The 23364-nt window shown below is 44.3% G+C and overlaps 1 protein-coding gene across 1 annotated transcript in view; it reads left to right on the top strand.

Moving 5' to 3' along the window:
- LOC121868924 (inactive hydroxysteroid dehydrogenase-like protein 1) overlaps positions 1 to 23364 on the top strand; it is a 59509-nt gene that overhangs the window by 24235 nt on the left and 11910 nt on the right. The window contains exons 3-4 of the mRNA XM_042369958.1: positions 13273 to 13395; positions 19207 to 19317. Coding sequence (XP_042225892.1) covers positions 13273 to 13395; positions 19207 to 19317 — 234 coding nt within the window. The remainder of the gene's footprint in view (positions 1 to 13272; positions 13396 to 19206; positions 19318 to 23364) is intronic.

Here is a 23364-nt window from a genome sequence, read left to right as displayed (position 1 = left end):
TAACGTCAAACAAGCTGTAGACTTCTTGGTGGAGGCATGGGATCTGCTGTCTATTGCTACGATTCGTCACGCATGGAGACATGTGTTGCATGGCATACCAGGTGAGAGGAGGAGTGAACCTGTGACTGGTCAGGTTCAGACTGTTGCAGTAGCAGTGGACCTTGCCAGAGAAGCTGCGCAGACTGTTACAGCTGAAGGCTTCTCCGAGACCACCAACGAAGACATCATGGAGGTGATCAGAGATCCTGAAGTGACTGCCGACGAGATGTTGGAAGAAGAACCCGCCAGTGAAGAGGAGGAAGAAGGTGCGTCATTCTCCGAAGAACCTAGTTTAAGTCATAGTGATATTAAGTGTGTCATAGAGTTAACAGAAAAAATTAAGTCCATCGTTTCCCGCGACACTGACGATGAACGCCATGACGTCTTCCATACCCGACTGGTGCAGGCTATGGAGCCGTACATCACGGTGTATCATGAAAACATCAAAGCCAGCCGTCAGCAAAGCATAACCGAGTTCTTCGCCCGCAACCCACCACAGCCAGCCCAAGCCAGTGATAGTGAAGTTGATTTTGAGGGATTTGTCAGGGAAGCCATAACAACTGTAAGTGACAGTGATATTGATTCACCTAGTAATGGTGATTCACCTGAGGGGCAGTAATCTGCCCTCTGCCTCGGAACCAGCCTCCATCCCCGTATGCCGACCCATCTCTTCTACTACCGTGAGTGTTCCTTAAAAATTTTCGTTTTTTAACCTATTCTTTATTTTTCCTATGTTAACCTTTATCTTTCCTAACCTAACCTCTTTTATATTACTTGTTTTTCATGCCACCATAAAGTTAAGATAGAATTTTTACTACAACATAGTTATTTGTCGTCAAAAAGTGGAGTTTGGGGGTCGGGCTGGGTTCTATTGGAATTAATCCCATATGTTCTGTTATTCACTTAACGCGGTTTTCACATAACGCGGGACCTTCTGGGTTCAATTGACCGCGTTAAGTGGGGTACAACTGTACAGTCAACCCTCGCTTTACGCGGTCCCACTTTACGCGTTTCCACGTTTACGCGGTACCCTGCCGAACACGGAATGCTCACTTTCCGCGGTGCGTGTACCCCTTTACGCGGAGAGCGGCTGGCGGTCCTCTCGCACCGCGCCATTTTTGGATCCAAACCTCCCGCCATCCGCCATGTTGTGTAAGCGGCGCTAGTAGGTTGCGCAGTGTATGTCTTTGTTGCGTTATCAGTGACGTCATATGACGTAGCGGACTGTGATTGGGCAAAGCATCCTTACCTCCCTCCCTGCTAGCTGTGATTGGATTAATGTAGTACTATGACGTGCCCTGCCGCGGGAGCGTTCAAGCCCCTTGACCTACCGCGTCAGTTACACCCCTCCCGGCTACACCGTGTATATCGGTATCCATTGTTCCATAAGAATGGCTTCCACCGGACCACCACCACCACCACCACCACAAAAAATCCTTGCATTACCTGGACCCAGCCGCCCTAAGCCAAAGATGACACGACGTTCCTGAAGCTACGAAATAAAATATAAGATCATACAAGAGTTGGAGAAAGGAACAAGACAGGTTGATCTCGTGCGCCAGCATGGTGTTAACGAATCAACTATCAGGACAATTAAGAAGGATGCAGCCAAGATAAAGGAGCACATGAACATCACAAAGTCTACAGGTGCTTCTATGATCAAGTATTTCCACAACCAGGTGCTTCTCAAGACGGAAAAATTACTTGTGAGCTACTTGGTGCGTGAGGCGCGATGGAACATGGCGGTGGACACGCGCTCAGTTAAGGAGTACGCACGTGAACTGTATGCTGCAGTGTCATGAAAGATGGGAATTACAGAGTGGTGGTTACAGAGGTTTAAGAAGAGGAACATGATCACCAGTATCAACATTGGTGGTGAAGAAGCTAGTGCTGACCGTCTTGCGGCTAGGGAATTTCCTTTGTTTTTACATGAGATTATGGAGGAAGGACAGTACACCGACGACCAGGTGTTTAACATGGACGAATCTGGTCTTTTTTGGAAAAAGCTACCTTCCAAGACCTTCGTTGTGAAGAATGCCAGCAAGTGTCGGGGCCGGAAGTTGCAGAAGGAGCGCATCACCGTCCTGTTTACCACCAATGCCTCCAGTACCTGTAAGCTCAAGTTATCGGTGATCCACACAGCACGCAAGCCGCACGCCTACAAGAGCATGGACATGACCAAGCTAAATGTCCAATGGCTGACCGCACGTAAGGCGTGGATGTTCTCTACACTGTCCCTCTCCTGGTTTGATGACTGTTTCGTTCCCGATGTGAAGAAATTCTGTGAACAACAGAATGTGCCATTCAAGATTTTGTTGCTGCTTGACAACGCACCAGGACACTTGCCCCTACTGTTAGATCGTCACCCCAACGTAAAAGTGGTCTTCCTTCCTCCCAACACTACATATATAATACAGCCCATGGACCAAGAATTGATCTGTAATGTAAAAGCTGCATTCTCTGCTAAAAAATTCAACCTCCTGAATGACTACACCAACACCAAGGAAGAGTTGCGTAACCTGAGTGACACCAACACCGATAGCAAGAGCGAAGACGACGAGGGTCAACAGTTGGCAGAGCAAGAAGTATTTTTGAAACAATTCTGGAGAACATTCAATGTCAAGAAAGCTGTGGACTTCTTGGTGGAGGCATGGGATCAGCTGTCTGTAGCAACTGTTCGTCACGCATGGAGACATGTGTTGCAAGGCATTCCGGGTGTTAGGCAGAGTAAATCTGTGACTGGTGAGGTTCAGACTGTTGCAGTAGCAGTGGACCTTGCCAGAGAAGCTGCGCAGAGTGTTACAGGTGCAGGCTTCTCCGAGACCACCAACGACGACATCCTGGAGGTGATAAGGGATCCTGATGTGACTACCGACGAGATGGTAGATGATGATAACGTCAGTGAAGAGGCAGGTGGTGTGTCATCCCAAGAAGAACGCCGCTTATCCCAGTGTATTGAGAAAGTCAAGCTCCTCCTTTCCGACGACCCTGATGCTAACAGGTGTGAAATCTTCACTACACAGCTGTTGCAGTCTATGGAGCCCTACATCAAGGTTTATCACGACAACATAATCACCAGCCGTCAGCAAAGCATAACAGAGTTCTTCGCCCACAACCCACCACAGCCAGCCCAAGCCAGTGATAGTGACAGAGGCAGAGACAGTGATGATGACTTTGAGGGATTTGTCAGGGAGGCACTAGTAAGTGTGGATGACACCGATGAAGACTCACCTGAGGGCCAGTAGTCTGCCCTCTGCCTCGGAACCAGCCTCCATTCCCCTACGCCGACCGATCTCTTCTACTAACGTAAGTGTTAACCCTAACCTTCAGTTTATTATTCTCTTATTGATTGTTCCCTTCTATATTATGTGTGTGTGCATACCATCATAAAGTTAAGATGTTATTTTTAGTAAAACGTACATATTGTGTCGGGAAAAAGTGGAGTTTCGGGGTCGGCCCGGTCTCTATTTCAATTAATCCCATATGTTATGTTGTTCACTTAACGCATTTCTCACTTTACGCGGGCCGCCGTGGGTTCAATTAACCGCGTAAAGTGAGGGTTCACTGTAGTAAGAAAATTTATTTTAAATGATAATTTGTGCGAACACTTAAACTGAATGATGGGTTGGATGGTGTGTGGGAACTAGTGGTGGGTTACTGGGGGAGGGAGTCATCTGAATCAGATAACAGAGCAAGTGATGGGGGAGGAGAAGTGGGAGCTTTTGATATAATAGATGTCAGTGGCTGAGGTTCAGGTGATGTTACTTTTGACTTTTTTGTATAGTAGTTGGAAAGCAATGAGGTACTGAACTACACTGCCTATGGCGGTCTTTTCAAAACTATGTGTTATTTGAAAAAATGGTATTAATTTATGACTAGTGTTATTTGTTATTAATTTATTAGTAGTGTTATTTAAAAGTGCAAATTAAATCTGTGTAAGTCGAGAGGTGACTGTACTGTTCTCCAAGCCTAATAATTATAGCAGGGTTGGTTGATGTAAATGAAAAGATTTTAAAGCTTTGATAGTGGCTTGATAATATATTATTTAATGTACAGTATTTTGAAAGTCAACAGCTCTTTCAATGCCTCAGTCGAGACTGAGGGTTGTTCTGCCAGTCAGTAAAAGCAGCAGGTTTATCATCGATGAATACTTTGATTGCCAGGTCATTTTCATCAAACCAGTCCTGGGGTATTCTTTTGATCTGGCCGAGGGTCTCTGCAGGTTTTTGTCATAACAGTATTAAGAGTATCCCATTTGGCACTGGGATTCACGTTGTTTGCTGTTGGGTTGTTTATAAGCCCACGTTCGAGCTGCTCTCTGAAAGCATGTGCTACTGTTGGATCCTCCAGATGCTTAGTATTAAAACCTCTTCTGGAGGCTTGCTGCCTTCTCCATTTTGGGGCGACGTGAAGTGAGAGCTTGGCTCTGACAAGTCGATGATCAGTGTCACAGTGGCATGGGTGACAATGATGTCCAGTAAGATCTTGTATTATGCGAGTAATATAGACTGGAAAAATTGCGCCAAATTAAAATTTGCCAAATGCAACTACATAAACTAATGGGAAAAATAACAATATAGACTGGCCACTCTACATCAACCTCTCATTTTCCCATTTATAACCTCCAAATGATACAAGTTCTGCCTTTATTGACCTGATTGTGCTTTCTGGGAACTAGTTTTTAGGCCTTCCTCAAGTAACTTAATCACACGCTGCTTGTCCTGCATCGAGTACTTGGCAAACTTAACTCCCTTATGATAGTCCTGCTTCTCCTTTTCCTTATTTGTCCACTTAGGTGGGTCTGTCCCACCCCCACCAGCACCAGCACCAGCACCAGTAGGCGGTAGAGGCCATTATCTTGACTCGACAGGTGGTAGCACCACCCAGAAAAGCACACAATAACAGCCCAGGCGGTCGCGTGGATGACGCGGGCTACAACGTGATAGTTGCGTTCTTGTAAACCTCTTTTACGTTTACCACCGGCAATTCGATCACCAGAACGCTTCTTGGAAACATTCTTCTTACTTTGTCTTTCCATATTCATTGCTACCACAACAAAATTGGACAAAACAGAGAAAATCACGGAGCAATCGACAGAAACCGCGTGATTCAACTGATCACGTGATGTAAACAGAGAGCGCTGATGTAAACCGTTATTAGTCCTCGCTACGAAACATTCTTTTTACTTATTCTTTTCATACAAAATTTATGGGTAACAGCTAAATTTGCAAAAAAAAAAAATTAGTGTCTGTCAAAAAACACTTCACAAACAAAAGACACGAATCAATTGAACGTGTGATGACGAACTTGAACTCTAAACATTGCATAACCCCGCGCCACACTTAAGACGTTGAGAATGGAATCAAAACATTGAGGATGGAATCGTGTTATAGCCAACATTCATCTGCAAAAGTTCACGTTTTATAAACAGCGTTCCCCTATTCATCAATCATGTTGCAACCAATTCGCGTTGACAAAGCACTCGTTGTAGCAGAAATGACTGTAACTGGTATGAGGGCTGTGACGCCATTCAAGACGGTGGCCAGCCTTCAACTGGCTGGATCTCGTGTTCAGCTGGCTAGTCCATTTCTCCCAATGGTTCCCTGCCAAATGTTAGCATTTCTGCCAACTCTGGCATTGAAGTCACCAAGGAGCACAACCTTGTCTTCTCTAGGGATAGAGGTTAGCACTCTGTCGAGGCCGGCATAAAAGGCCTCCTTGATGTCATCCTCTGCATCCAGTGTTGGGGCGTATGCACTGGTGAAGAAGGCATGACGTGAGTGATTCAGTGGGACTCAAAGCGTCATGAGGCGCTCGTTGATCCCAATAGGCATTCCACTTAGTCTGTGTAGGATGCATTGGCGGATGACAAAGCCAACTCCATAAATGCGGTTTCTCTCCGCAGCAGGCTTACCCTTCCAGAAGGTGTAGCCAGACCTCTGTTCTGTGAGTTGGCCCTCATCTGGGAGCCGGGACTCACTGTTGGCTGCGACGTAGATGCTATACCTAGCCAGCTCTTTTGCCACAAGGGCAGTTCTTCTTTCAGGACGTGCATTTGTGCCAGTATCTAGAAGGGTCCTGACATTCCATGCAGCGACCCTAAGAGGTTGTATGGTTTGTTTTTGCTTGGATCTGTGATTTTGATTGTGTTTTCGACTGCATTAGGATGACCTTACTGGGTGCTGTTGCCCAGTCAGGTTGGGTTTTTGGGCAGGCTATGTTTAGGGCACCTTTTCTAGCCCCCTCCCCATGTGGGGTGAGCAGAGTGGCTCCTCGTAAGGGCTGCTCAGTCGCACAGACAGGACTGGATTGCACTGACGTTGTCAAATCCTCCAGTTTCCGTCTCCACCTCCTCCGCCGACTCAAGTCCCTCAGAGTTCCTGTGCCCGAACTCCTCAGTGTTTACTCAATATTCATACAGTGGTCCCTCGGTTAACGAAATTTCAGTTAGCGAATTACCTTCCATAAGAATCTTCAATTCAGTTAACGAAAAAAAAATCGATTAACGAAATCCTTATGAAAATCACATTTTGTTTGAACATCAGCTGATAAGCTGAGGAGGTACTCAGCCAATTCAGTGATCTCTTTTATGTTTATATTAAAAAATCCGGACTGCTTGGGGATTGGGTCGGTCCGGATTTTCGGATTTTCCAGATTCTCAGGCAGTACTTTTAAAATTCAAATTTAAGGCGGAATAAAGAAGAGATGAACAGGTACATTTTGATAGTTTATTCATTAGCAAATATAGCATGCTTCATTTATCAAAACGAGCAGTTTTAAAGAAAATGCTGTAAATTCTAGAATTTTAGTCTTTGCCTTTTTTATATCATAAATTATAGACTTTCCAATGTCATATGTTTCCATTAGAACAGTATTGCTCACACCACGTTCTATTTTCTTAATTATTTCAAGTTTGTCACTCAATTTCAACGTGTTCTTCTTTCTCTTCACACAACGAAGTTTATCTACTTAAGTAGCCATTATTATGGGCTTGTACAGTACTCTGTAAATGGAAAGAGTAGGACTCAAAATTACATACGTTGTCACAGTTTGATTGCTCGTTTTAAAGTGGTGACCACGTGGTCGCTTGTTGTCGGTGTGCAGCTGTGACGCTCACGCATGCTCATATGCACACAAAAGACCGCTAAATTTAAAAAAAAAAAAAAAAAAAAGTTTGTTTTCGAGAAGTCTGGATTCTCGGGTGGTCCGGATTTCTGGCATCCGGATTTTTGGACTTTTACTATCTTAAAAGAATTCCAGCAATGCAAATTAAATTCACCCCAGTCACTTCTATTAAATTTTACAAGCAAAAAACAAAAACTCAATCTAAAAGAAAAAAACTAACAATTAAATACTTTGCACCACAGGCGCCAACTGTCAAACATGTCACTGTCACTCCTCCCTCCCTACCCCCCACCCCACCTTCCTGAGAAACATTTGGGTAAAAAGACTAGGTTTACAGGTTTAAAAATGAATAATACCTCAGACTATTGTTAGGATAATATAATTTGCATTGCTGAATTCCTTTCAAGACAGGGAATATTTTGAATATAAACTTCATATATATTGCACAAAAGATAAAATTTTTGCTCTCCCTAATAAAATTCTTAAATTAGATGTAAAATTTGTATGTCTAATGCAAATTTTAGCTTGTTTATATTCAAATTAATCACTATCTTATAAGAATTCCAGCAATGTAAATTATATTCTGGCCTTACTTTGTATATACTTTTCTGTGGGGTACTGCCAGCAGCACCCTAACCTGGGGCTTAAGGGTTAACCTCTGAAAATTTGTTCCTAAAGCTGGAAATTTTGGGAAAAATCTGGCTTTGGTAACGATTTTCCTACTAAATTTTAAATTCCGGTTATTGGAGATTTCCGGGTTTGAGGGATATTACTGTATCTTGGAATCAGCTGGTGACAGCCTAGCTGATCTGTGTTGCATGATGGCTTGATTTGGCTACTTTTGCACTTATACAGTAGAACGTCGATTTAAAGCGATTCAATTTAAGATTATTGATTTAAAGCGACACCCACAATTAAGGACAATGTTTTAATTTAAAGCGACACCCACAATTAAGGACAATGTTTTAATTTAAAGCGAATCTTTCCTATTTTGCGTGAGTCAATCTGGTGCATCATATTTAAAATTTGCGCCTAATGTTTCTCTGGGTGCTCTACACTGTCGTAAGGGCAAAGCTGTACTGTATATGTACTCAAAATAATGTACTAAATGATTAAAAAAAATTTTGTCTAGTACAAACTATAGCATGTTTATATTCAAATTAATCACTATCTTATAAGAATTCCAGCAATGTAAATTATATTCTCCCCGGTCACTTCTGTGACATTTTATAAACAAAAAACAAAAACTCAATCTAAAGGACATAAATAAAGAAATAAATACTTCACTAGACCTTTGGCATCAACTGTCAAACATATCACCTCACCTCCCTCCCTCCCCCTACATCTGCCCAGCCAGTAAACGGACCATTTCACATCCCTCAATTTTAGCTGTGTTGATTTATGAGTGTTTGTTTTAACATAATACAGTCGACCCTCGTTAAAACGAACTAATAGGGGGTAAGGGTGTCCGTTTTAGCCGATTGTCCGAATTAACCGATTTAGGGGTTAATATTGCATAATATTGCATTATACAGCTATGTGTATGTTTATTTGAGTGCCTCATCATAGGAGTCCGTTTTCTCTCACTTCAGGATGCCTGAGTTGTCCGTTTTCTCTTAATCTTAGTGTGCTTCAGAGACTTTGTTATTTCTTAGTAGTGACACAGAATTTGAAATTGCAACCCCAATTGCAACTGGGACAATCCCAGAACCAGAAATTTGATATGGACAGTTCAGATTTCGTCCGATTTATCCGAAATCCGGAGATGGGCTGAGGTGCATCTGGGTAGACTCTGTCTTTTTAGTATTTTGTGTTTCTCTCAAGTACCAAACTAAATTATTCCATTTAAACAACACTTTGATTTATTGCAAATTCGGTTTAAAGCGACCTCTCTTGGAACCTATCTCGCGTTATATCGACGTTCTACTGTACAACTGATCAGTTAATAAACCAAGGCATATGGAGACGACATACACTAGAATAATATATACTGGACTGTATTACCTTCTAATAAATACACTACTGTGAGAGGTTTGAATAATAGACTAGGTTCCTTGGAGACTTTACTCTTGCAGCGTCAGACCATGACTGGCAACCCAGCGCTGCCACAGACAAACTCCCGCCTCCACACGTGGGAAAATATATCGTATGATGGTACTCCATCTCACATCTTCCCCCCCCCAAGTTAAAAGGAAATGATAATGCACATTTGAACTAACGAAAGGAAAACAATGCAGTGATAAAAATCAATAATGCAAGATTAACAAACAATGATGTGTTCGTAAGCTGGGAGAGAGAGAATAAGAAAAAGAAAAAACAAACAAACAGAAAGAAAAAAACAACTCAAAACTAATTTTACACCACATGCACTGCACCACATAGTGAGCCAACCAACCCGGGGGCCTGCGGCCTCTTCCGGGCCTGGCCACGCCCGACTGGGCCACCTCTTGTGATTTGTGAGGGTGCCAGGTGTCCGCCAGCACCCTTGACACTAGAATCTGGTACACTGGGTCGTCCGCAGCCGCTTTGCACACTGTGTCTTCGCCCATAGTGATGCACCCATCCTGATCTAGTGCTACGATTGTGACTGCACACACTGCAGCACACAGGTCCTCCTCTTGGTCCATGTCCTTCGCGTCGGGCTCTGCCCTGAGGGAGGGGAAGCGGGATAGGGCGTCAGCTGCACAGTTCCGCTTCCCTGGCAAATACTTGACCGTGAACTGGAGCTGCAGGTTCTTCTCCTTGAGCCCGAACAGGCGCAGATTCGGCACATCCGTGAGGGCTCTGTCCCCTAGCAAGCCAACTAAGGGGAGGTGGTTCGTCACCAGAATGAGGTTCGGGCAGCCAAGGAGGAACAGCCTGGCCTTGCACAGGCGCCATACCACCGCCAGGGCCTCCCCTTCCACTGCAGCGTAACCGGCCTCGGCCGTGCTCAGATGTTGGCTACCGCACAGAGCCAACCGCCACCCTCCCCTGCAGCAGAAGGGCATCTCTGGAGAGGCACAGGCACAGTATTGCTGCAGGACGATGAAGCCGATGCCCTCCCTGCTCCAATCGGTGACAGCTGCCGGAGGCCTGGATTTGTCGTAGTACACCTTGCTGTCCCTGGCCAACTGACAGATGGTGTCCTGGGCCTAGCAAAACTTGAGCCGCAGCTGGTCATTCCAATACACCCGCTTGCCCACTGGCTTCTTGAAGAGCTCATGGAAGGGCTCCAGACAGGTGCAGTGGCAAGGAAGAGAGCCAACCAGGCCATGCCCGGACCTGATGTCAGTGATTGATGGCTGATCAGGCATGGGGAAGTCCTTGATGGCTGACAGACGTTGGGCGGCGGGCTGGTAGAGGTCCCACCTCAGGAGGAAGCCCACAACCTCAGCTTCTCTCCTGCAGAACAAGAACTTTTCTGGTTTCAGTGTGATACATGTACGAGCGCATGTCTTCAGAAAATCGTAGGTGTGCCAGAACGTCCCCTTCACACTAGAGTCATAGAGGAGAGTGTCATCCACGCACTTGTACTTACGGGGCACATCCTGAATAGCTTTGTCAAACTTCTTGGTGTAGGCATCTGATGCTGAACAATGTCCCATGGGCATCCTGCAGTATCGAAAATGGCCCCACGGCGTGCTGAACGTGGTCAGGCTTCTACTCTCCTCTTCCAACTCTACCTAATGAAATCCCCAGAAGGCGTCGGCGACGGTTTTGAACGAGTGCACTGGTGCAGGTGTGTGGTGCGTCTCCCTCAGACAGCTTGCATTGAGGCGTTGGAAGTCTACAGTGCGCCAGGCTGACCGTTTTTCTTGGCCACCACGACCATCTTGGCGCACCACTCCGTAGCCTCACTAGCAGGCACTGGCTGGATGATGCCTCTCCTGACGTCCTCCTCCAACTGGGCCTTCACCTCCGCTTCCCAGTGTTTCTCAACGGGAGCAGGTGTGTGACAGGCGTAGGGGGTCGCGCCGAGCGTGAGGTGGATATGGTGAGGGGGACCAGTCATGACTGGCAGTGGGGACCTGCTGGTGTTGAATGAAGTGGATGAAAAGTGCGTGAGCAGCCATGCCTCCAACTTGGCCACATTTTCCTCCAAAAGAGGCAAGGGCATCTCAACTGGCCTAGGAGAGACACGACTGCTCTCAGGTCCAGGGTTCGGAGGCAGGTCGTCGGCAGTGTGCTGCCCCCTCCATCGCCCACAGCAGCCACAGCACGCCTATGGAGCGGGAAGTCAACAGGCACCAAGTCGAGGCACTTGTAAGCCTCCAGTGACAGGTAGAGGGCCTTGGCTGTCTGTATGAAGTAGACCTCCTGGACGGTGGACCCCTCGCCCACACTGAGGCAGCTGTTTGTTAGCCACGTCCTTCAGGCCATTACGGGCCCGAAGTTGCCCCGGACACAAACCGATGTCCCCGAGCAGGGATGGCCCTGTCACACACACCATAGCACCCGTGTCAGCCACAGCCAGCATAGGGGCGGTGGGGGAATTGCCCCCAGCCTGGGTCACGAACACTTGTAACCTGGGGTGGCGGGATAGCTGGGCTGTTGCTACTGTGACAGCACCTGACACATCCACAGAAGCACTTAGGGCTGACTTAATCCTACAACACCTTTTGAAGTGACCAACCTTAGAGCAATTGCGACATGTGGCCCCACTTGCAAGGCAGTTGCTTTTGCCCGAAGCATGTGTCACGCCGCAGTTCCCACAGTGCGCGCGGCTGGAGTGTCCAGGTCGGGCGGCAGCTATCTCAGACTCACCCGTGACGTCATCACCAACTGCCGTTGCCCCCGTGGCTGTTCCCGCCACTGCCTGGCCAGACATACGACACAATACACCAGCATCTCTCACTGCTGCCTCAAATAACATACACTTGTTTCTAAGCACTTCAACACTCTTATAACTCGAGTACCCCTGGAAATTTTCCCTTTTCAACACTGGGTTACTCAGGCCCACCATAACGTTACGTAATAGCATGTACTCAGAGAGGTCGTTATCACAGGTGGGACATTTAAATTCATACTCCACCGCCTCTGCGAAGCATCATTGAAAGTACCTTTTCATGGGCTCCTCTTCACCTTGTTTGCTGTTGAAAAACTCATTCCATTTCACAGCTTGGTTTGACGATTGAAGAACCACTCCAGTGATGGCATCCAGGGCTTCCTTGGGCAAGAGCTGCTCCCACTGACCGCTGAGATATCTCGAGTCAATCACCTTTTGAGTGCAGGGACGCAGTTCAGGTGAATGTCGAGTGTGGCCACCAGTTGTGACCATCCATTCAACATCACCCACGACTCCTTGGACTGCCTCCTTGTCTTAAACACTGCTATTGGCATTTCTGCCTCACACTTCTCTGGAGCTACCACTGCTGAGGGCTTCATGGCCAGCGTAGGGCCATGACCGTGGCTGCCAGTAGCCAGAGACGCGATCTGAGCCATCAATGCACTCATGGTCTGCTGCTGGGCGCGGGTGGTGTTCCCCGCCGGTGTAGAGCTGCTCCGGCGTCCCCTTGAGGGCGTCGAGAATCGTGGACGTGTAGGGGCCATGTTGCCGTCCTCGTCAGGGCTGTTATGGCGTGTCGGGCACTGGCATTCTACTCACTGCGCCATGTGAGAGGTTTGAATAATAGACTAAGTTCCTTGGAGACTTTACTCTTGCAGCGTCAGACAGTGACTGGCAACCCAGCGCTGCCACAGACAAACTCCCGCCTCCACACGTGGGAAAACATATTGTACATTGATACTCCATCTCACAATCTCACAGCTACAATATTATTTACTAACTGCTGGAGACAGACCCTTGTGGTGTGCACCAATCCTCTTGAGCAGTGACAACAATGGTGATCAAGAGATGGTGAGTGCTGGTAACACAATTAGTGAGAGCAGGTCAGCTGTTACCTCTCTGTAAACAAGAGACTGACAATATTCTACACAGCAATAGCTCATCTGGGACTGAGTGGGAGTTATGGGTGGGCCTTAAAAATACAACAAATCAAGATGTCCAAATTTTACCATTGAATTGAACTAAACCCAATGCCTGTATTGTTTAATGTTGCAATTGTATTGTTTAGTGCCATATGATGGTTCAATGTTAATATAATAAGGTTGTTTATTTGTTTACAGTTGTGACTGGGGCTACAGATGGCATCGGTAAAGGTTATGTTGCAGCTTTAGCCAAGAATGGCATCAATATTGTTCTCATCTCCCGCACCCACGACAAGTTGGTTAGAGTTGCTCGGGAGATCCGTAAGTTATTACTTATTTTAATAGTGTAGTGTGTGAGGCTTTGGTCTAAAGTTTATGTCTTATGGGAGAACTTGGGTTATGTTTCTCAAGGTCAGGGAACAGCCTCGCAAAATAATGACTTTATAAAGTAAAGTGAATTCATATAAAGGTTGGAAAGCATTTACACCTAGTAGAAAATTAATAGTCCAGTCAAATTTGCATGAAAATGGGCAAATGGTGGGAAAAATTTATAATAAGTTGAAATTTAGTGTGCACACTCCTGAAGGCTACAGAAATAAAGATCAAAAGAAATCCCCTCTGTCCGGAGGAGCATCCCCCTTTTCTTACCCCTAACCCCCAAAGGAAGTGGGGGGAGGGGGGTTGCGACTACTTTTTTGCTGTTTTGTGTTAAATAGTGCATCGGATGATAAAATTGCATATAGACAAAAATGTTGGATATAAATTTTGAAAAAAATTCTATATGTGCATTTTTCTCGTAGAAGTCACAGTTTGCTGAATCCACGTCAGAAGTTTGGGGAGATTTTTAACGTGCAGCGAGAAATTTGCTTCTGGCGCTCAGTTTTTAACAAATAACTCCCAAACGCCAAATTTTTCTTTAAAAATGCATGTAGTTGTAGATCAGAAAATGCTTTGTTGTGATAAATAAAAACCTTTTTTTTCCAGATTCATTAAAAAATTATTCTTTTTTAGGTACCACTTAGAATATGTCTGTTAAGTGAAACTACTAAACCTGAAGTCGTTATGGTGTACACAAGTGATTGTTTTTAGTGTTACAAAAAAAAATATTTTAAATATAATCACATCTACAAATTTTTGGGCATTTTATTTGTATTCACTTTTTAAAATTTTCAAAATGGCCGTCTTTTGGGGTATGACTTACACGTCCTAAGTTCTCCACAGTGTCCTTCACAACTACTGTTTACTGTCCCAGAGTGGACTTGTGTTGTGACACTGTCTACTGTCCCAGAGTGGACTTGTTTTGTGACAGTGTTTACTGTCCCAGAGTGGACTTGTGTTGTGACACTGTCTACTGTCCCAGAGTGGACTTGTGTTGTGACAGTGTTTACTGTCCCAGAGTGGACTTGTGTTGTGACACTGCTGTCCCAGGTGGACTTGTTTGTGACCTGTCACTGTCCCAGAGAGGACTTGTGTTGCGACACTATCTACTGTCCCAGAGTGGACTTGTGTTGTGACAGTGTTTACTGTCCCAGAGTGGACTTGTGTTGTGACAGTGTTTACTGTCCCAGAGTGGACTTGTGCTGCGATACTGTTTACTGTCCCAGAGTGGACTTGTGTTGTGACAGTATTTACTGTCCTAGAGTGGACTTGTGCTGTGACACTGTCTACTGTCCCAGAGTGGACTTGTGTTGTGACAGTGTTTACTGTCCCAGAGTGGACTTGTGTTGTGACACTGTCTACTGTCCTGAAGTGGACTTGTTTTGTGACAGTGTTTACTGTCCCAGAGGACTTGTGTTGTGACAGGCTTACTGTCCCAGAGTGGACGTAGGCGATTAATTGGCCCACTGTCCCGGGAGTGGACTTGTTTCAGGACAGTGTTTTCTACTGTCCCAGAGTGGACTTGTGCCAGACACTGTCTACTGTCCCAGAGTGGACTTGTGTTGTGACACTGTCTACTGTCCCAGAGTGGACTGGTGTTGTGACACTGTCTACTGTCCCAGAGTGGACTTGTTTTGTGACAGTTTCTACTGTCCCAGAGTGGACTTGTGTTGTGATACTGTCTACTGTCCCAGAGTGGACTTGTTTTGTGACACTGTTTACTGTCCCAGAGTGGACTTGTGTTGTGACACTGTCTACTGTCCCAGAGTGGACTTGTGTTGTGACACTGTCTACTGTCCCAGAGTGGACTTGTTTTGTGACAGTGTTTACTGTCCCAGAGTGGACTTGTTTTGTGACAGTGTTTACTGTCACAGAGTGGACTTGTGTTGTGACACTGTCTACTGTCCCAGAGTGGACTTGTGTTGTGACACTGTCTACTGTCCCAGAGTGGACTTGTTTTGTGACACTGTTTACTGTCCCAGAGTGGACTTGTGTTGTGACACTGTCTACTGTCCCAGAGTGGACTTGTGTTGTGACACTGTCTACTGTCCCAGAGTGGACTTGTTGTGACAGTGTTTACTGTCCCAGAGTGGACTTGTGTTGTGACAGTGTTTACTGTACCAGAGTGGACTTGTGTTGTGACACTGTCAACTGTCCCAAAGTGGACTTGTGTTGTGACAGTGCTTACTGTCCCAGAGTGGACTTGTGCTGTAACACTGTCTACTGTCCCCGAGTGGACTTGTGTTGTGCCACTGCCTACTGTCCCAGAGTGGACTTGTGCTGTGACACTGTCTACTGTCCCAGAGTGGACTTGTGTTGTGACAGTGTTTACTGTCCCAGAGTGGACTTGTGTTGTGGCACTGTCTACTGTTCCAGAGTGGACTTGTGTTGTGACACTGTCTACTGTTCCAGAGTGGACTTGTGTTGTGACACTGTCTACTGTTCCAGAGTGGACTTGTGTTGTGACACTGTCTACTGTCCCAAGTGGACTTGTGTTGTGACCTTTCTGTCCCCAGAGTGGACTTGTGTTATGAGCACTGTCTGCTGTCCCAGTGGACTTGTGTTGTGACACTGTCTACTGTCCCAGAGTGGACTTGTGTTGTGACAGTGTTTACTGTCCCAGAGTGGACTTGTGTTGTGACAGTGTTTACTGTCCCAGAGTGGACTTGTGTTGTGACACTGTCTACTGTACCAGAGTGGACTTGTGTTGTGACAGTGTTTACTGTCCCAGAGTGGACTTGTGTTGTGACAGTGTTTACTGTCCCAGAGTGGACTTGTGTTGTGACAGTGTCTACTGTCCCAGAGTGGACTTGTGTTGTGACAGTGTCTACTGTCCCAGAGTGGACTTGTGTTGTGACACTGTCTACTGTCCCAGAGTGGACTGGTGTTGTGACAGTGTTTACTGTCCCAGAGTGGACTTGTGTTGTGACAGTGTCTACTGTCCCAGAGTGGACTTGTGTTGTGACACTGTCTACTGTCCCAGAGTGGACTTGTGTTGTGACAGTGTTTACTGTCCCAGAGTGGATGTGTGTTATGACAGTGTTTTCCCATGTGCACTGCTTCTAAATAATACTGTACTGTACTACACTGTACTGTACTGCACTGCACTGTACTGTACTACACTGTACTGTACTGTATTCTGTACTGTACTGTATTGTACTGTACTGTATTGTACTCTACTGTATTCTGTACTGTACTACACTGTACTGTACTGCACTGTACTGTACTACACTACTCTATTGTACTGTATTGCACTGTACTTCACTGTACTGTACTGTATTACACTGTACTCTACTGTACTGCACTGTACTACACTACACTGTACTGTCCTGTACTGTATTGTACTGTTTTATACTGTACTGTACTGTTCTGTACTGTACTGTACTATATTATACTGTATTGTACTGTACTGCATTGTGCTGTACTGTACTACACTGTACTGTACTGCTCTGTACTGTACTACACTCTACTGTACTGTAATGCACTGTACTGTACGACACTGTACTGTATGTATTGTATTACACTGTACTGTACTGTGCTGTATTGTATTGTACTCTACTGTACTGTAGTACACCGTACTGTACTGTTCTGAAGTACACTGTACTGCAATGTGCTGTACTGTAATACACTGTACAATAATGCACTGTACTGCACTGTACTGTACTACACTCCACTGTACTGTACTACATTGCACTGTACCTTACTGCACTGTACTGGGCTGTTCTGCTTTGTACTGTGCTGCACTGTAATGTACCAGACTGTGCTGTATTGTACTGTTCTGCCTTGTACTTTGGTGCACTGTACTGTACTACATTGTACTGTACTGTATTGTACTGTACTACACTGTACTGTACTGTGCTGTACTGTACTGTACTGCACTGCACTGTACTACACTGTACTATACTGCACTGTACTACACTTTTCTGCTTTGTACTGTGCTTCACTGTACTGCACTGTACTGTACTACACTGTACTGTTCTGTACTACACTGCACTGTACTGCAGTGCACTGTACTTTTCTGTTCTGTACTGCACTACTGTACTGTACTACACTGTACTGTACTATATTGTACTGTACTACACTGGACTGTACTGAACTGTACTATACTGTACTGTTCTGTACTACACTAGTGTTCTGTACTCTACTACACTGTACTGTACTGTTCTGTACTGTACTACACTGTATGTGCTGTCCTACACTGTACTGTACTTTACTGTACTACACTGTACTGTATTGTGCTGTACTACACTGTACTGTACTACATTGTACTGTGCTACACTGTACTGTACTACACTGTACTGTACTGTATTGTACTGCACTACACTGTACTGTAATGTTCTGCACTACACTGTACTGTTCTGTACTACTCTACTGTACTGTTCTGTAGTACATTGTACTGTGCTACACTGTACTGTACTACACTGTACTGTATTGTACTGTACTGTACTACACTGTACTGTACTGTTCTGTACTACACTGTACTGTGTTGTTCTGTACTACACTACTGTACTGTTCTGTACTACACTTTACTGTACTACACTGTACTGTACTGTATTGTACTGGACTGTACTACACTGTACTGTACTGTTCTGTACTATATTGTACTGCACTGTACTACACTGTACTGTACTACCTTATACTGTACTGTATTGTACTGTACTCAACTGTACTCTGTATGCTACTGTACTGTACTCTACTGTACTACACTGAACTGTACTGTTCTGTACTGTTCTGTTCTGTTCTGTTCTGTACTGTACTACACTAAACTGTACTGTACAACACTGTACTGTTCTGTACTACACTGTACTGTACTACACTGTACTGTACTGTTCTGCTTTGTACTGTACTGTACTACACTGCACTGTAATGTTCTGTACAACACTGCACTGTACTCTACTGCACTGTACTGCTCTGTACTGTACTGCTCTGTACTGTACTGTTCTGTACTGTACTGTTCTGTACTGTACTGTTCTGTACTGTACTGTACTGTACTGGACTGTATTGTACTGTACTGTTCTGTACTACACTGCACTGCATTGCACTGCACTGTACAGTATTGCACTGCAATGTACAGTACTGCATGACACTGCACTGTACAATATTGCACTGCACTGCATGGCACTACACTGTACAGTACAGTACTGCACGGCACTGTACAGTACTGCACTCCACTGTACAGTACTGCACTGTACAGTACTGCACTGCACTGTACAGTACTGCACTGCACTGTACAGCACTGCACTGCAATGTACAGTACTGCACTGCACTGTAATGTACAGTACTGCACTGTACAGTACTGCACTGCACTGTACAGTACTGCACTGCATGGCATGGCACTGCACTGCACTGTACAGCACTGCACTGTACTGTACTGCACTGTACAGTACTGCACTGTACAGTACTGCACTGCACGGCACTGCACTGCACGGCACTGCACTTTACAGCACTGCACTGTACAGTACTGCACTGCACGGCACTGAACAGCACTGCACGGCACTGCACTGTTCAGCACTGCACTGTACAGTACTGCACTGTACAGCGCTGCACTGCACTGCACTGCACAGCACTGCACTGTACAGTACTGCACTGTACATTACTGCACTGTACAGCACTGTAATAATGTACTGTACTTACAATCACCATTGCAGGAGCAATACATTAAGTGACATTTACTAAAATACCTTTATATTTCATATGTTCACAGTATTGTATTTTTACACTCATTCTATATACTGTACAAATTTATTTACACAGGTGAGCAGTATAGAATCCAGACAGAGATAATCCAAGCAGACTTTGCCAGGGGTCGACCAATATATGAAGATATTGGCAGACATCTTGTAGGCAAAGACATTGGTATCTTAGGTAAGTTGTTGTGTAGTGTAAAGTGAGCCAGTCTTTTATAACAGTTGTTCTCTTATCAATAATGAGTCAAGAAATTGCTTTAGAATTGAAAGGTATTGGACATGAGTTATTTGTTTATACAAATAATAATAATAATTAATACAGTACAGTAGTACAAGAAATGATCTTTTTATACCTATACAGTACAGTGGTCCCTCGGTTAATGAACACAATTTGTCCACAGAGTCGTTCGTTAACCGAAAATTTTGTTAACCGAATCCATTGTTTCAATGGGATATTGGGAAATTGGTTCCAGCTCACAGAAAAGTACTTACAAAGTAAAAAAAAATGCAATAAAGTACACTTACTTTGAGGTGTGTATGTAGAAGGTTCCTGGTTGATGATGGTGATGGGAATTAGAAGTGGGGGTGGAGAAGAAGGGAGAAGAGAAGGAAGTGGGGATGGAAGAGAAATCACCTTTCAGTGAACCCATGCTTGATGCCGTCATTTCACCAATGAAATTTTAGTTCACTAGGTGTAATTCAAGATTATTTTATTTAAATCAGCACTGCACTGTGCTATATATATTATCAATATGTTAACTAAATTTCAGAATGACCAATAATTTCAATGAAAAATGCAAAATATTCAAGACACCAATAAAATAGATGTTCACTCCACTGTCAACAAAGCCCAACTGACGCCTGTTGGCTGAGCCAAGCATCTGATAGGTGCACAAAAAACTAGTTCCCTGTACTGCATATATTATTAATATGTTAACTAAATGTTAAAATGACTATTAATTTTAAAATAAATAATTAAAAAATATTAAAGAGCACAACTTTCTTGATATTTACTCCATTGGAAACGAATGTAAACAGAATTTTTTTTAGTTTAACAAATTTATTGACAAAGCTTGTCGTACAGTTTGCCTATTCTAAGTAATTCTGTCAGGTCTTGACACTGAGGGTGGTATCACTTCTCACTGCCATGCAGGACAGAGGTTCATACACAAAGAAATACAACATATGCATTAACATCTATATATATAGAGGTCAGATTCATGTGGGTAATGTCACTGTTCACTGCCATGCAGGACAGAGGTTCATACACAAAGAAATGTATCATATTCATTGACACTATATATAGGCCAGATTCATGTGGGTAATGTCACTGTTCACTGCCATGCAGGACAGAAGTTTGTACACAAAGAAATACATCATATTCATAGAACAGATTATTGAATTGGCAGACTAGCCCATCAGCTCATCAGCTGATGCTCACAACAAAGCGTGATGTTCGTAAAGATTTCGTTAATCAAAGTTTTGTTCGTTAACCGAATTGAAGTTCCTTATGGGAGGTAATTCGTTAACCGAAATTTCGTTAATCGAGCCGTTTGTTAACCGAGGGACCACTGTACAGGTATATACAGTTGTGCCCCATAAACTGGGGTCTCATTGACCGATGCTTCACATAACCCAAGATTATATATTAGGGGAATACCCCGCAAGTTTTTCTTGACTACACCATTGATCTGACTTTGTGTGTTACACGTGTTATGCCCAGTGTTTAAACCATATACGATGGCTACCAATTAAATAGAGTATATATTGTCTTTAATGGGGATAGTGTACAGTGGTCAAATGAGATCTGATATAAGAGTAATGAGAGGTAATACAGTAGGTACAAGAAATGTTCATGTGTTAGCGTGCTGGAGGTCTGGCTGTTGGCACTCACCCTCCCTCCGTCCCTCCATCAAGGAAGGGCTAGGACTGGCCTTGCCGTGTTTGCCGGATTGTTTTCATTTACAGCTAGACCCCGACTTACGACTACATGGACTTACGTCCATTGGTACTTACGACCTGCTTTGACCGTACGTCCGTCGGGACATACGACCGCGGCAGTCGTGACCAAAAATATTTTCAAATGACGCGCGCATTTTCTATACCGAAACGTTTCCGTCCGGGGCGAGTGGGTGGCACGTCTCGGGTCGCCGTGTGGGTACACTCACTCAGTGGAGTGCTTTGTTTGTGTTTGGCTATCGTATCCTATACTGATCGCACTGTGAACTTTCGTTATTATCGTATTTAATTGACTTTATACTGACTGGAAAGCGTAAAGGTGAGAGTGCTGGTGGTGTTCCAAAGAAAAGGAGACAGGCAATTACTTTTGAGATGAAAATGAAGATAATAACACAGCATGAGAATGGAAAAACAGTAGCAACAATCTCACGCGACCTAGGTTTCTCACACTCGACCATATCCACTATTCTGAAGGACGAGGAACGTATTCGTGAAGTAGTGAAAGGAACAACACCTATAAAGGGAACTATAATATCAAAGAGAAGACAAGGTCCTATTCACAATATGGAAAAATTATTGGTGATATGGATAGAAGACCAGATACAGAAGCGTGTACCCTTAAGCGTTCTAACCATACATGCTAAAGCAAGAAGCCTGTTCCAAAGCCTGAAGGAGCAGGCAGTAGATGAATGTGATCAAACCTTTACAGGAAATCATGGGTGGTTTGATAGATTTAAAAAATGCTTCAGTCTACACAATGTTAAGGTGAGTGGAGAGGCAGCTAGTGCTGATGCTGGTGCTGCCGAAGCTTTTAAGGAGGAGTTAGATGACGTGATTGTGGAAGGGAATTATTTGCCTGAGCAAATATTCAATATGGATGAGACTGGATTATTGTGGAAGCGCATGCCTGAGCGGACATACATCCACAAAGAGGCGAAAACAATGCCCGGATTCAAGGCATTCAAGGACAGAATTACATTTCTGTTGGGGGGGAATGTTGCTGGTTTCAAGCTAAAGCCCTTCATGATCTATCATTCAGAGAACCCCAGGGCTTTTAAACATGTCAGCAAGCGCACACTGCCAGTGTTTTATCGCAGTAATAAGAGAGCCTGGATGACCCTAGTACTGTTTGAGGATTGGTTCATGACTTGTTTCATTCCACAAGCCAAGGAGTATTGTCTGCAACAACAGATTCCATTCAAGATTTTACTGATTTTGAATAATGCTCTGGGACACCCACCACACCTGGACGACATGCACCCTCATGTTAAGGTAGTGTACATTCCACCTAACACTACCTGTATCATCCAACCCATGGATCAAGGTGCTATTGCTGCCTTTAAGGCGTATTATTTACGCACGACCTTTGCTCAGGCTGTTGCTACTGAAGGTGAGAAAATGCTCAGAGAGTTTTGGAAGGAGTACAACATTTTGTCATGTATAAAGAATATTAGTGCAGCATGGGATGAGGTTACAAAACATTGCATGAATGGAATATGGAAGAAAATCCTGAAAAGATATGTGAACAGTTTCAAAGGATTTAATGAAAATGAAGTTATTTCGGATATTAGTAACAAGATAGTGGAGTTAGGTAAACAGCTGGAGTGAGAAATTGATACTGAAGGTGTTGGACAGTTGGTTGAAAGTGTAGCAGAATAGCTCAGTAACGAGGATCTTATTGAACTAGATGCACAGAAAATTGCAGAGGAAGAAGAGAGACAAAATGTAGAAGAAGAACCTGCACCCCCCCAAAAAGTTTTCAGTGAAACATATGGCAGAGGCATTTGCTACAATAAATAAAGGAATGCAAATGTTTGATGGCATTGATCAAAATTATGAGCGTTATGCCAAAGTTGACAGAATGGTCCAAGAGCCACTATCTTGCTACAGGGAGATTTATAATGAAAAGAAAAAGCAAACTGTGCAGTCTAAATTGGACATCTATTTCAAGAAGTCCCCCAGTGCTGTCTCCTCATGCCCCACCAGTGCTGCCTCTTCACTCCCTCAAGATGATCCAATACCTTCAACCAGCAAGTTTCCACAGTACATAAACCTGTCTGAAGAAAGCGACATTGATGACCCACCCAGCCCTGTCTCCTCTTCTGCTTCTTCCAATTAATATAGTCTCCATGTATCCTGTAAATAGAAAATTATGGGGGCCCTGTGTGCATTCAGCTGACTACATTTAAGATAAGTGCTCAGTCACACTGTATCCATTCCTCATTATTTATTACATTTAGTGTACTGTATTTCATTGTAGATTTTA

This window comes from Homarus americanus, unplaced genomic scaffold, assembly GCF_018991925.1.
Source record: "Homarus americanus isolate GMGI-L3 unplaced genomic scaffold, GMGI_Hamer_2.0 scaffold1222, whole genome shotgun sequence".
Lineage (NCBI taxonomy): Eukaryota > Metazoa > Arthropoda > Malacostraca > Decapoda > Nephropidae > Homarus > Homarus americanus.
This window is presented reverse-complemented; position numbering and strand designations above follow the sequence as displayed.